The sequence below is a fragment of the Sus scrofa genome, chromosome X (genome assembly GCF_054392235.1).
Source record: "Sus scrofa isolate SSC_HxYL_T2T_F1_AM1 chromosome X, Sscrofa_HxYL_maternal_Yorkshire_Landrace_v2.0, whole genome shotgun sequence".
In the NCBI taxonomy this organism is placed as follows: Eukaryota; Metazoa; Chordata; class Mammalia; order Artiodactyla; family Suidae; genus Sus; species Sus scrofa.
In genome coordinates, this window is record NC_139401.1 from 93,911,001 (window position 1) to 93,925,000 (window position 14,000).

A 14,000-nucleotide genomic window follows, 5' to 3' on the forward strand; every position below is an offset into this window, starting at 1 on the left:
TCCGTCCGCCTTATTAGGCCAGAGCTGATTCACTGACGTCAACTCCCGAAACCGGCAACATTTCAGTTCAGAGGGAAAGATTGTATCCTGGGGCGGAGCGGGGAACTCCAGAGAGAGGTAAACTTAACACTGAGACCCTTTGGTTTTAGTCTGTGTCTCCTCGTCCAGCCCTGTTTTTCCTAAATGCAGACCCCGCCCCCGCCCACCCAGCACACCGAACAGCCCGGGTGGGAGGGGCGGAGCTCGCCGGCAGAGGAAGGAGCGGCACTAAGCAAAGCGCGGTATCACTCCGCTTCCGTGAGGCCGGATCCCCTGAAACTCCTCCTCCGCGGCGCCCGCTGTCGGTTTTGGTTCAGTGGACGTGGCGAGACAAAGTCTGCGGAGGGAAAGGTAGCTGTTAAAGAGTCACTAGGAGCGGGTCGCTGAGGCGTCCTGGGGACGGGAAGAAGAAGGAAATACCCAAACGTGACAGTTCTTTGCAGTTACGGCCCTTCATCTGATAAAGCAGGTATCTCGTCCTGAATCCCAGGTGCAGGGCCCATCCCCAAACATAGTCGCCGCCATTGTCTCGTGTTCTTGCGTCCGTCTGACTGTCTGACCTTCTTTCTTAGGGCTCGGCATCTCTCGAGGCAAGGGAATGAGAAAACTGCTTCTGATCCAAGCAGAGCAGGTCAGTGAGAAGGCAGGCATCGCTTGGGAGTGTGGCTGTGGGTGTTAGAGGTGAATGTGGGAGATGTGACCTGGTCATGGGGTGCGGGCGGTGAGAGGGAGAGAGGGACGAGGGTCATTTGAATGGCATCCAACGATCAGTTAAAATCTACCTCATGCTAGCTTGATCTCCAGACAGTCGCCCCACCTCCGACCATGTTTGGGGAAGGAAAAGAGTGTAGTTAGCGGCTTCTAGTGGAGAAATGGCGGATTATATTAGGAGGAGGAGGGGGCTGCTGCTGTGGGCAAGAGCAGTTGTCTGGGGACCCCTGAGAGGGAAAAGTGTATAAAGAGGTTGTGTTTGATAATCAAGGCCCTGGATTAGAAAAGAGCCTCTTGTCCTGGCTACTAGGCTAACCGTTAATAACCAAGTCTCTCCTGCTGTCTTCTCATTTGGTCCTTTGAGTGTGTATCATGCGTTTATATCTGTAGGTTTCTTGCTACATTTGCGGTACTCTACGTTTCTGTAAAGATCTGTAGGGGTCAGCGAACTTCAAAAGAAAGGGGAAAGGAAAAAGGAATTTGGCCTAATTTCTGTAGAGTGGGCAGTGCTTGGATGGTTAAGACTAGAGCAGATAGGGGTCTTGGGGAAGCTCCAGATCTTCTTTCTGCCAGCTTTCCAAACAGGCCTCCCTTAGTCGCACCGTATTTTCAATGGTAGGCTTTGGGGAGGAGAAAGAAACACAAGAACTTAGATGAAATTTAGAAATAATACTTTTCATTGATTTCTCAGCCAGCTTCCATGGTTTTTCTGAGCATTCTACCCTTACTAACACCACTATCTTGGAGGAATGTCTCAGTTGTCTCTGCAGGGGAATTGTCAGACTTTGAGAATGGAGCAGAGGAGCTTGGAGATTTGGCAGAGGGGAGGAAGAAAAGGAGATAGAAATTTTTGGCAGTCCGGTACCTCTATCCAGAAAGAATCAGTGTCCTAGGTGCTGCTCTCTACCAAGGACTCCCATTGTCTCCTGTGTCTCTTTTTATCTCTACATTTGTGCATCTCTGTGTGTAGATCTATCCTTGGGTGTTTGGAACTCTCAATTGTTATGAAGGTTTATAAATGGTTAACCTGACTTGAAATAATGAAGAAGAGAAATATGTCTTGTATCTCTTTAGATTGTTGTTAGGGGAGAGTGATGGATACTAGAGAACGCTATGTCTTCTGTTTTGGCAGTTTACTAACCCGTTTGGTCCTTTGCTGATTTAGTTGGGAGTCTTCTTAAGTCTTGGGCATATAGAAAGGTAATATCTGCTTTATTACTTCCACTTGGTTTTCCTATTTTTGTGCTTCATCCTAGCCCAGTTCTGAAATAGGCAAGAGCCAGTGCAGTCAATGAAGAGGGAAACGGCCTGAAACAGGGAAGAGGAGCAATCATGAAGCAAGGCAATGTGGGAAGGGACTCGAAGGAGGGAAACGCTAGACAAATACAAACATAGGGACGGGGGATCAAGGTCAGTCTACCAAGAGATCAGTTTCCATATCTTTCTGTTTATTTGTCCATAGATCTGCCTTTAGGTCTGCTCTAGGACGTGTCATCACTGAAAGCAAGGAAAGGAAGGAAGTATTACTCCAGATTAGTGCGGGTTAGTGTGAGTGTGAGACTTCCTCAGTAGACCTGTAGGATGAGGTAGTGGAGATCTGCTTGGGTACAGTAGTGGTAAAGAACCAGAAGAGGGATTCTAAAGTCTCTCTCACTCCCATCCAGCTTTTCCACTCTCCATACTCCTATTTTGTGTCTGGAAAAAAGATCAATTGTACCTGCAATAGTAGGGAGCATAAAATGAAGGGGGAGAGAGTTTGCTAATTATCTACCTTTTCCACTTAGCACTGAATTTCCATGTTTCCCTGTCTCTCTGTGCTATCAACATGAGAAAAAAAAATGGAAAAGACTCAAAGCCCCATTTCCTTCCTCCACCCCTAGGTCCAACTTCAGTGGCAGATCTGGTGGCCTTGGAGTGGCTGAAGACCACCACCCTCCACAGGGCTGCGCTCAGGCACACAGCCATCCTTTCCTTCCCTGAGTGAGCTTCCTCTGCACGTTGTTCATATCATTGGCAGGGCCTATAGTTGGAAAGGGGGCTTGAGTGACAACTGGACTTTGTATGAAAACACCAACCTGGGACAAACCTTCAGTCAAGGCTGAGACGTGGGTGGGGATACATAACTTGGCCTTGCCTTTAACTTGGATCATGACTGGCTTCAAGGCTAAGGAAAGGGCAGAGGAGGGGCTGGGGCTGGCCTGAAAGTTGGAATCAGTGGCCCTGCCAACACTAGAGCCAAGGCTAATATCCAAGCCAAGGCAGTGACTGAGGCAGAACTGAAGACAGGACCAGTGATCCAGACCAAGACGGGATGGAGCAGTGGCCAGGACACAGACAGTGACCTACACTGAGGCCATGGCTATGACCAGGGAAGTGAGCAAGATGGAAGCTAAAACTAAGACTAGAGTCGTGGCTGAGACTAAGTCAAAACCCCTGGTAGAACCTAGTGTAGTGTCCCAAACCAAGTCAAAGACCATGCCTGTGTCCAAGATCAGTGCTGTGATCGAGTATGAAGTCAAGGCTGGTGCTGCAAGTGAACCCAATATTAGATCCTTTGCCAGGGCTGATGATAAAGACAATACTCAGTCCAGGTCCCAGAGAAGGAGAGAGGCCAGCATGAAGTTCAGGGCTGGGGATGGAGCTGGTATTGTAATCGAGTCCAGTGATGATGAAGAAAATGCCTGCTCTTGGTTTTGGACCGGAGAAGAGCCTAGTGTAGGATCCTGGTTCTGGCCTGAAGAAGAGACCCCTTTTCAAGTTTATGAGCCTCCACCTAAGATCCCAGAAAAGCCCAAGCCCACACCCAAACCCAAACCCGAACTTACTATAAAGCAAAAAGCTGCAGCATGGTCAAGGGCCAGGTATTGTGTCCTAGTTCCAATAGAGGGAGGGGAGGGCTCCTTGCCTCCAGAAGGAAATTGGACTCTGGTTGAGACCTTGATTGAAACTCCTCTGGGGATTCGGCCTCTGACCAAGATCCCACCCTATAATGGGCCTTATTTCCAGACTTTAGCTGAGATCAAAAAACAGGTTAAGTACAGGGAAAAGTATGGCCCCAATCCAAAAACCTGCCGCTGCAAATCACGTGTTTTTAGTTTAGAACCTAAGGAGTTTGATAAACTTGTTGCCCTACTTAAGTTAACTAGGGATCCTTTCATTCATCAAATTGCTACAATGATAATGGGCATCAGTCCTGCTTATCCATTTACCCAAGATATAATTCATGATGTAGGTATTACTGTTATGATTGAAAACTTGGTCAATAATCCCAATGTTATAGAACACCCTAGAGCTTTAAATAAGGTGGATGACAACTCCGGGTCTTCTGGACAACCAAAAACAGGAGAGTTGTATGTAAATCAGGTTTGTAAGGAAATAATCTCTTCTCCCTTGAACTCCCCTGTGCAACTGGCTGGACTGAAATTATTAGTGCAGCTGAGTGTAAAGTTTGAGGATCACCATATGATTATCAATTATATTCCAGATTTCCTCACCTTGTTAAACAAGGGAAGTGTCAAAACCAAGTTTTATGTTTTGAAAGTGTTTTCTCGCTTGTCTAAAAATCAAGCCAATACAAGAGAACTGATCAGTGCCAAAGTACTGTCATCACTGGTGGCACCTTTTAACAAAAATGAGTCAAAGGCCAATATCCTTAATATCATTGAAATATTTGAGAATATAAACTTCCAATTCAAAAAGAAGGTAAAGCTATTTACCAAGGAAGAGTTCACTAAATCTGAACTTATTTCCATATTCCAGGAAGCAAAAGAGTTTGGTCAGAAACTACAAGACTTAGCAGAGCACAGTGATCCTGAGGTGAGAGATAAAGTTATACGATTAATACTCAAACTCTGAATAGCCGTATGTTCTCACAAAGCCTTGAACAATTTTTTGGTGTTGTAATATGAAACCAGTACATATTATAAATTCAGTATTTATGCTATTTGTGTTGACTGAAGGAGCCAATTTTATGGATACCAAATGATCTTGAGAGCTTGAAGATTTGTTGATTTTTATTGTGCTATGTAAATTGAGATACTTTTAGTATTTCTGCAACATGACCTGATAATTAACCTATTCATCCGAATAAGCTATACATTCTGTGCTTTATGTTGACATAAGTGTATTCGAGACTTTATTTACATGTTAATAAAGTTGCATGCTGAAACTGGTGAAAACATTTGTCCTAGTTCTTCAGTTGGAGTCTAGTCAGAGGGTTAAAGCACAAATAACAAAATGATAAAGAGCACTGTCCATGTCTGTAGGAGGGTACAAACAAAGCAAGTTCACATTGACAGAACCTTTAGTTTTAACATGTTCAAGGAGTTCAGTCACTGCACACAGGAAAACAGGACTGTGCTACTAGCTGACATCTGGGCAGACCTGGAAAAAGAGAAGAGGATGTAGACTTCAGAGAAAAGGAACACAGATGACTTCATTCCAGTCTGAGTCCCAGAACTTGTACTCCGCCTTTCACATAAGATATGTCATCAGGGTACTTTGAAGCTTTTCGGCTTCCAAGAAAATTCCTGGTTCTCACCCCTATTTATGAGCAAAGCCAAGAAAGTCCGGTTCTTAAAGGACCTAGCCCTACTGTGCCCTCAACATCTGTATACCCCATCCTAGGGTACCAAGTTTACTGCATCTGAGGCTTCCTCCCCCTGTATTCCTGAGCCACAAAGGAAGGCCTTTCTAGGGTCCAACTGCAGAAACTGCCTCATGGATAGTCTAATTTGTCCCACCTTGGTGACTGATTACTCTCTTACTTGCTTTTTTTTTTTTTTTTTGCTAACCAATAGTTTGGACTTGGTGATTTGTACCTATGCTTGATGACAGCACCCTGTTTGTGCTGACCCCTTTTGATCAGAACTCTGCTCTGAGACAGCCACAGGAAACCAGAGTCCTTTGGGAGTGTGTGGTTAGGGAGAAATTAATTCTCCTAATCCCACTATCCTTTTTGTTTGTATAGTTTACAGAGCTGAAATCATGTTGTCTGTACTACCCCAGCTCCTACCTCTTATACTTAACAAAAGCTAAGTTCTAGTTGGGGTTTTGTGGCTTAGAATGCCAGAATACAGACTGGGATCTGGGGTCACCTCTGCCCCCTTTGCTGTTATCATCATCTTTAACTGCCCAGACTTCGGAAATAGAGATATTAGGATCAGTGTACAAATTCTGATCTATTGAACTTCATCTCCTAACTTTTTATGTGTTTGCAGGAAGGCCTAAACTGAAAAAAAAGATCTCAACAGAGTGTAATGTAACTCTAGTTTTAGCAGCTGTCCTTAGTGTAATTTATATTAAGGTCAAGTCTGAAGCTAACTTCCATATATCTTAGGAGTTGAAATGAAGAACAACCAGCCACACTGTGCATTAAAATGGGTGAAAAAATGCAGGTAGGCTTTTTGCAACATTCGGTTGCAACTTAGATGATTTTTGAAGTTCTTTATAACTTGTTTTTTAATCCACAGAACTCCCATAGCCTGGAATTCCAGCTGTGGGTACTCCTTTCAGAATTGGGGATCTTCACAATACAATTGGACAAGACCCCTTGGAAATATTCTGTGTCTCAAATGCCCTATGGAACATACACTTAATCAGTTGATGGCTGTGGAATTTTCTGTCAGCTAAAGAGAAGGGTGAGTGTGGGGTATGTAGGTATACATGTCACAGCAAGAAGCTGATGGTCTCTCCCTGGGTGGGAATTAAGGGAGACAGAATCAGTTCCCAAATTGTTCCTGGGGTGCACTTGAAGTCAAAATGCCATTGCTCATCTCTTACTTCATCTCTTTTCCTAGAAAAATAATTCAGGCAAGCCCATGTAGTGTCGGCTGATCCAAATGTTACTTGTCTTAAAATATTTCTGTCCGGGGGTGAAAAAGAAATCAGTGTAGCTTTCTCATCTTTCCTGTCATGAAGTAAAGCAAGTAATCTTCCTACAGCGCACTGCACTATTAGCACCCACTGTCCCTCAACTCTGTCCTCAATTTTATTTTATTATTTTATTTTATTTTGCCTTTTTTTAGGACTGCACCTGCAGCATATGGAAGTTCCCAGGCTAGGGGTCTAATCAGAGCTGCAGCTGGCGGGCTGCGCCACAGCCACAGCAATGCAGGATCTGAGCTGTGTCTGCGACCTACACCACATCTCACAGCAATGCTGGTTCCTTAACCCACTGAGTGAGGCCAAGGATCAAACCCATATCCTCGTGGATACTAGTCAGTTGGGTTCATTACCGATGAGCCACGACAGGAACTCCTGCCCTCAAATTTAAAAGTGGAATTTTCAGTTGGAATCCATCTATATAGTATCACCAAATTCGCTAGCAAAACTTGAAAGGCTCTGTATCCTTTGGCACCTTTCGGTTGTCCCCCTTATATCCTAGCCTGTGACCTACATTCAATCCAGTTAGGATGTCAGGCTCTCTGAAGCACCTTAGGTGAGAAATCCTGGTCCACAACTAATGATTCACCACTCAGTGAGCCAGTGACCGAGTATAAAAAAAAGCTCTTAGAGAAGGGGCACACTGTCATCCTTCAGTTTTCATAACAGATAACTTCCTCTGAGTCAAAACTAGTCTGGTGTGAAAAACAAAAACTTCTGTGAATGTCATCCTTTGGTGTGTAAATCTCAAGTGGATAAGAAACAAGTGGAAATATCTCAAAGGTTGTGCCTCTTCCACTTGAGACTCCTGTTAAAATATTGTGAGTTTTCTGGCATACCAACCACAATCGAGGAACTTTTATAATTTCTATAAATCCATTAATGCTGTTAATTACATATATATTTATTTGTGGTAAAGATTTTAAATATAACATTAAATTTTCTAAAGATAGCCTAGATGACCAACTATTAAGTGAAAAGCCTTACAATTAATGTCCTCTCCCTTTCTCTTCATTCTGCAAGAAACCCATGACTCTATTGTACAGAAAAAAATATTTTCTTTGGGGGGGCTTTTGTGTCACCCCTCAGAGACAGAATATGCTGTTACCCCAAATTTGATTCTGATGCCAGTATTTATGATGTTGTACATATGCATATACCAAGACAGTATGAAAAGTTATTACTCACGTAATGAGGCTTTCTGGGCAGAGCAGGGTGGCTCACAGACAGGTCTGAAAATGGCTTGAGAGAATAGGACAAGGAGATGTCCTTGGTGTTTTATGGTAGCTAGGAGATGAGTCCAGGGTGAGGGTTCCTGTAGGTGGTTTGAACTTCTTACCAGTGGTGCCTAAGGAAGGAGTGCCTTGGTTTTCTGATCAGCTTGCCCAGATGTGGGGCAGAAGGGGAAGTTACCAACTTATTCAAATGTGGGGCAGAGGAGAAGGAGGGGTGAACTTAAAAGCTATCAGTTGTCAAAGATCAAAAAATAGAGTCAGCCTCTTTATTACAGGGACTATAACATATCTGCTTCATTTACCAGTCATAACAAAAAGCATATACAGATAAGTTTCCATGTGATTGAAGCAGAAAGTCATTTTTGGCTAATCAGACTTCTCTGAAACAGTTTTGTTTTGGCATCTTTGTCCTAAAAGCTGAATCTACCAGAACTCTATCCTAGAGTTGCAAGGATTCAATAAACCAATGGCATGGATATCTTGAATAACTTGAGTGTTGTCTCCATTACATCAATAACAGGATTTGATGAATAATATAATGAATAACACGTGTTTTCCTTCAGCACTTCTCAGAGCAAAAACATGAGGCTTACTCAAGTTGGCTATAAAATTAAATTAGCAACATGCTTCAAATGATACCATCAATAAAGTGAAAAGACAACTCACAGCATAGGAAAGCAATGTTTGCAAGTCATATTTATATATATATATATATATATGGGTCTGTTATCTAGAATATATAATGAACTCTTACCATCCAGTAAAAAGACAATTAAAATAGGCAACAGATTTGAATGGACACTTCTCCAAAGAAGTTACTCAAATGGCCAGTAAACATGAAAAGATGCTCAACATCATTGATCTTTAGAGAAATGTAAATCAAAACCACACTGAAACCACTTCACACTCACTAGATGAGTATAATTCTTTAAAAAACAGATAATAGCAAGTGTTGGTAAGGATGTAGAAAAATTGGAACCCTTGTATATTGCTGGTGGAAATGTAAAAAGGTGCAACCAACATGCAAAACAATTTGGCAGTTTCCCTAGTGTGTACCATTTTGATTTACTTCTTCTTTCTTTCTTAGTGGCTACTCTGTGGATTATAATATTTTAATTCTATAACACCCAAGTTTGAATTAATATCAACTTAATATTAAAGTTTCAATAGTATACAAAAACTCTTCCTATTTACAATTCCATTTCTTTATGTTGTTATTTTCACAAATTAGATCTTTATACATTATGTCCATTAACATAAATTTATAATTATAGTTTAATGCATTTGGCTTTTAAGATACACTGTAAACTTGTTTTTCTCTGTCTTATTTCCCTTAGCATAATACACTCTAGGTCCATCCATGTTGTCACAAATGGCACAATTTCATTCTTTTTTATGGCTGATTAATATTCTTTGTGTGCACGTATATATGTATATATATCTTCTTTATCCATTCATCTTCTTTATCCCCTCACCTATTGATGGACATCTAGGTTGCTTCAACATCATTGCTCTTGTAAATAATGCCACAATGAACAGAGATGCATATATCTTTTCAAATTAATGTTTTTGTTTTCTTTGGGTAGATACTCAGGAGTAGAATTGCTGGACTGTTTGGTAGTTCTATTTTTAACTTTTTGGGAACTACCATACTGTTTTCCACAGTGGCTGCACCAATTTACATTACTACCAACAGTGCATGAGGGTTCCCTTTTCTCCACATCCTTGCCAACACATTACTTCTAATCTTTTTGATAATAGCCATTCTAGCAGGTGTAAGGTAATATCTCATTGTGGTTTGAGTTTGAATTTCCCTGATGATTAGTGATGTTGAGCATCATGTGTCTACTGGCCATCTGTATGTCTTCTTTGGAAAAATGTCTATTTGGATTTTCTTCCTGTTTTTAATTAAATGGTCCTTTTTTTGTTTTTATATTGATTTGTGTGACTTCTTTATAATTTGGATATTAACTCTTTACTGGATATAGAATTTGCAGTTATTTTCTCCCATTTAGTAGGTTGTCTTTTCATTTCGTTGAAGGTTTGCTAAGTGAAATAACTCATACAGAGAAAGAAAAGTACTGTATGAGCTCACCTATATGTGGAATCTAAAAAAACAAAACAAATAAATAAAACAAAATGGAAACAGACTTACAGATACAGAGAGCAAACTTGTGGGTGCTGGAGGGGAGAAGGGCAAGGTATTGGAGGAAAAAGATGAGGAGGACTAGGAGATACAAACTTCCAGTTATAAAATAAATAATAAGTCATAAGGATGTAATATATAACATAAAGAATACAGTTAGTAATACTGTAATATTTTTGTATGGTGACAGATGTTTACTTGACTTGTGATCATTTCATAATGTATTTGATTATTGGATAACTATGTTGTACACCTGGCACTAACATAATACTGTATATTAACTATATTTTAATAAAAACAAGTAAATAAATGAATAAATAAAATACATCCAAAAAAAGGGAATAACAGACCAAAAGCGCCATGATACTGGCTTTTTAAAAATTATTTGACTTTATTGCCCCGCCCAGCTAGCTCAGTTGGTAGAACATGAGACTCTTCAAAATTATTCAACTTCATGTTTTAGATCAGTTTTAGGTTTACAGAAAAATTGTGCAGAAAGTACAGAGAGCTTCCCTATACTACTACTTCTTCCCCATCAATCCCTTTCCCCACAATTTCTCATATTATTAGCATCTTGCTTTAGTGTGATAGTTTTGTTAAAAGTGATGAATGAATACTGATAACATTATTATTAACTAAAGTCCCTAGTATATGTTAGGGTTCACCCTTGTACATTTCTATGATTTTTTTAAAAAATTGTGATAAAATACACATAACATAAAATTTGCCATTTTAACCAATTTTATGTGTATAATTCAGTGACATTAAGTGCATTCACATTGTCATTCAACCATCATCACTATTGATCTGCAGAACTTTCTTTAATGGTCCCAAACCGAAACTCTGTATCCATTAAACAATAATTTCCCACTACCCTCTCGTCAGACCCTTGCCAGCACTAGTCTATTTTCTATCTCTACAAATTTGACAACTCTAGACACATCATATAAGTGGCAATATTTGTTATTTTGTGTTTGGCTATTTCATATAGCATAATATTTTCAAAGTTCATCCTTATAGCATGTATCACAATTTTATTTCTTTTTAAGAGTGAATAATATTTCATTGTTTGTATATGCCACATTTTGTCTATGCATTCATCTGTCAGTGGACATTTTGGTTATCTCCACTTTTTGGCCATTGTGAATAATGCTGCTAAAACATTGGTTGTACAAATATCTGAGTCCTTGCTTTCAGTTATTTTGGGTATTTAACTAAGTCACCTCTACCACAACTGGGAGAAATTTTGAAAGCCAGAAAGTAGGAATTGTAGTGAGAAATCTGACCAATCTCTTTGGATAATGAGCAAGCCAATTAATCAATAAAGGACTGAAAAGTCTTATATAAGATTTAAGACTTTATATAAATCTGTACATGATTTATTTATCGATTTTATGTAAGTCTTATGTATAAAACATTATGTAAGACTTCCAGAGTCCTTTGGCTCTACCCCTTGCTGAGAATCCAAAGCCTTTTGCATAAGAGTGGGTAAAATATTCAGGGGATGGAGATGAATTTCCAGTACTCCTTGGTACAGGAGTCCCATGAACTGTGGTACTAGAATCCATTGATAAAGCCACGATTTGGGCTGAAGTTCAATTGAGAGAACATAAAAGTGTACAAGTTTATTGGATTGTCAAAGTTGGAATGTTACATGAATGTTTTCTGGGAATAGAAATTATGTCTGGCTGAGGAACACCTCTCTTACCTAGTACTGTAAAACCAGAACCTACTGACGAATTCCTAGTGGAGGCTACAGTTAGGAATGTAAGGATTGATGAAATTAAGGTAAAAGTTTGTAGGAGAATTGGTATATGACTGAACAGATTTTATGTGAAGTGGTTGCATCTTTTTTTTTTTTTTTACCTGATCGTATTATGGGAATGGATATTGTATCTGACTGGCGAATGTTTCCTATATCTAGTATTGTAAAACAGAAGGCATGTAAATTTGCCCTTCAAGCAGTGTTAATTCAACATGCTAAATAGGAACTAGTAAGACCAGACTATGTAGAATAGAGGCTGAAGTGCTGATAGGCTGTGTGATAGCCCTATGTGAGGCATAGAATAGACTAGGGTTTATGGCAAGAGCCTGTGAGCACCTCCTAACGACAACTGTTGGCACTTTGGACTAGAGAATTTCTATTTGAGGGGCCTTTCCTACCCTGCAATCAGAGATTAATTGAAGACACTCCTATGACTCACTGAAGGCCGTAAAGTGATCTTGAAACCTGAAATAGCCATGATGTCTGGAATAATTTTAGGGAAATGCTCTAATGGGGCTGGCAGTACCCAGATTTCCATAATAAAATGGAAATGGTTTATAAAGGAGCATGCTGCATGGAGAATGCAAGAAGGAGATAACTCATGAGAGCAGGGAGCCTTTTTTCACCAAGGACTGACTGTGGAACTGTGTGAGGAGCTCCTGGATTCTGTTGTACCTTGGACACTGCCCCATAAAGAGCCCTTAACTGACCAACAAAGAGCTGCTTGGCTTTTGAATGGCATTTCCTTGGTGAATGGACATGTTTTAGAAGTGTTTTAGAGGCCACCACTCTAATTCAAGAAAGTCAAAACATATGAGCCTGGTGTGCCAAATTGCATGCTGTTTTCCTAGTAGTGATAGAAGAATTGAGCAATGGTAAAAACCCTTATGTTTGGATTTTTACCTACATGTGGCCAGTAGCCCATGGCCTGGCCATATGGTCAGGTAGATGGCTAATGGAAAACTGGACTATTAAAAGGAGGACCATATAGGGCACAGCCCTATGGAAAATACTCTGGGAACTTTAGGGGTGCATTAAAGTAGGACATGTTGATGCCTATTAGAAGAACCCCCATCCAAGGTTCAGAAGGTGATTGGAACCACCAAGTGGACTTTTTGGTACTCTTCCTTGAGGCGGCCATCTGGGTCTATGAAATGAGTGGACATGGGAGAGGCACAGCAATGCAAAGATGGGCTGAATCTAGACATATTTCTCTTGTACCCTCTGAGGCAGTGCCAATAAGAACTATTCTGCTGTTTTTGCCAGCAAAAGAGACAGACTGCAGATGGCTATGTGGCAGATTCCGTGGGTGGGTGGGGAGGGGAAGGCCCTGATTATAGCTGGCAAGTCAGACTAATGCTGGTAGCCTTGGTGGAGGGGGGTAGAGTACAAACAAGTCAGGAATGCAGAAATAGACATTGACTCTTGCTTACCCAATGTAGATGCAAATGCTCAAAGTGCTGTAACAGAAAATATTGCAAAAATTTGGACAGCTGAGCCTCATTTCTTTAGACTAGGGAACAAACATAGTTTACATTGCATAATGTCCAGTGATGGTCAGAAAGATAACCTCATAATAATAGTTTGATAGAGAATTAGAATGGGCCATTAAAATATTGATTGTCTAAAATGGGTGGGGAGGGGATAAAGTCATGAAGGGCTGGCTTACATGCCTTCACAAGTATGTGCTCACATTCAACCTTAACATGGGTGGGGTTAAGAGAGTGTCCCCACGGGATATATTTCTGTTTCTCTGGTGGATTGCTTCTCGGCCTTTTGGCTAAGATCAAGTGTGTTTTTCTGGTGGATCTGGTGGAAGAAGGGGTGGGGAAAATGCTCTCTCTTCTCCCCATCACCTCAACTTTGTTTTTCTTTCCCCGTCACTTGATACAGTGGTCACAGAACCAGAGCTGCAACTGCAAGGGCAGGAAGTAGGGCTTATTTCTAAGCAAGAAACTATTTACCTTTATGTCAGAACTCCCAAGGGCCTAATGAGGCAGGATGTGCCTTCACCCAATCTGGTAAATTATGAGTGCAGCTAATTGCCTGGTGGTAAAGATAGCTCACCTATGTAACTTCTGCACCTGTGTAACCTTCCTTACCTGACTAGAAGTGAACTGAGGGGGTGGGACTGACTAGACTAGTATTGCTGCCTGCCATCTAAACCAGTACAGTGGCTGAATCTAACATCCTTTCCAAAGACAGAAAAGTTTAGGTGTAA

At 40.9% G+C, this 14,000-nt stretch overlaps 2 protein-coding genes across 16 annotated transcripts in view; both read left to right on the forward strand.

Moving 5' to 3' along the window:
• The first annotated feature begins 314 nt into the window (after positions 1 to 314).
• On the forward strand, positions 315 to 4,928 carry ARMCX5 (armadillo repeat containing X-linked 5). 3 transcript variants are annotated; one of them, XM_085006952.1, is made up of 4 exons: positions 315 to 508; positions 612 to 670; positions 2,007 to 2,160; positions 2,631 to 4,928. In XM_085006952.1, exon 4 carries the CDS (start codon positions 3,106 to 3,108, stop codon positions 4,603 to 4,605), a length of 1,500 nt encoding a protein of 499 aa, XP_084863078.1. In that variant the 5' UTR covers positions 315 to 508; positions 612 to 670; positions 2,007 to 2,160; positions 2,631 to 3,105; the 3' UTR covers positions 4,606 to 4,928. The 3 variants fall into 3 exon arrangements, with proteins under 3 accessions (XP_084863078.1, XP_084863076.1, XP_084863079.1); XM_085006950.1 differs by lacking the exon at positions 2,007 to 2,160; XM_085006953.1 differs by lacking the exons at positions 612 to 670; positions 2,007 to 2,160.
• GPRASP1 (G protein-coupled receptor associated sorting protein 1) overlaps positions 315 to 14,000 on the forward strand; it is a 44,825-nt gene continuing 31,139 nt past the window's right edge. For 6 of the 13 annotated variants that reach the window (XM_085006912.1, XM_021079927.2, XM_085006910.1 and 3 more), the window contains exons 1-5: positions 315 to 508; positions 612 to 670; positions 2,631 to 2,730; positions 4,510 to 4,566; positions 6,222 to 6,389. The gene's annotated coding sequence lies outside the window, so the exon portion shown is untranslated. Of the gene's footprint in view, positions 509 to 611; positions 671 to 2,006; positions 2,161 to 2,630; positions 2,731 to 4,509; positions 4,567 to 6,221; positions 6,390 to 14,000 lie in introns of all 13 variants that reach the window. The other 7 variants (XM_085006917.1, XM_085006914.1, XM_085006916.1 and 4 more) reach the window with 2 other exon arrangements.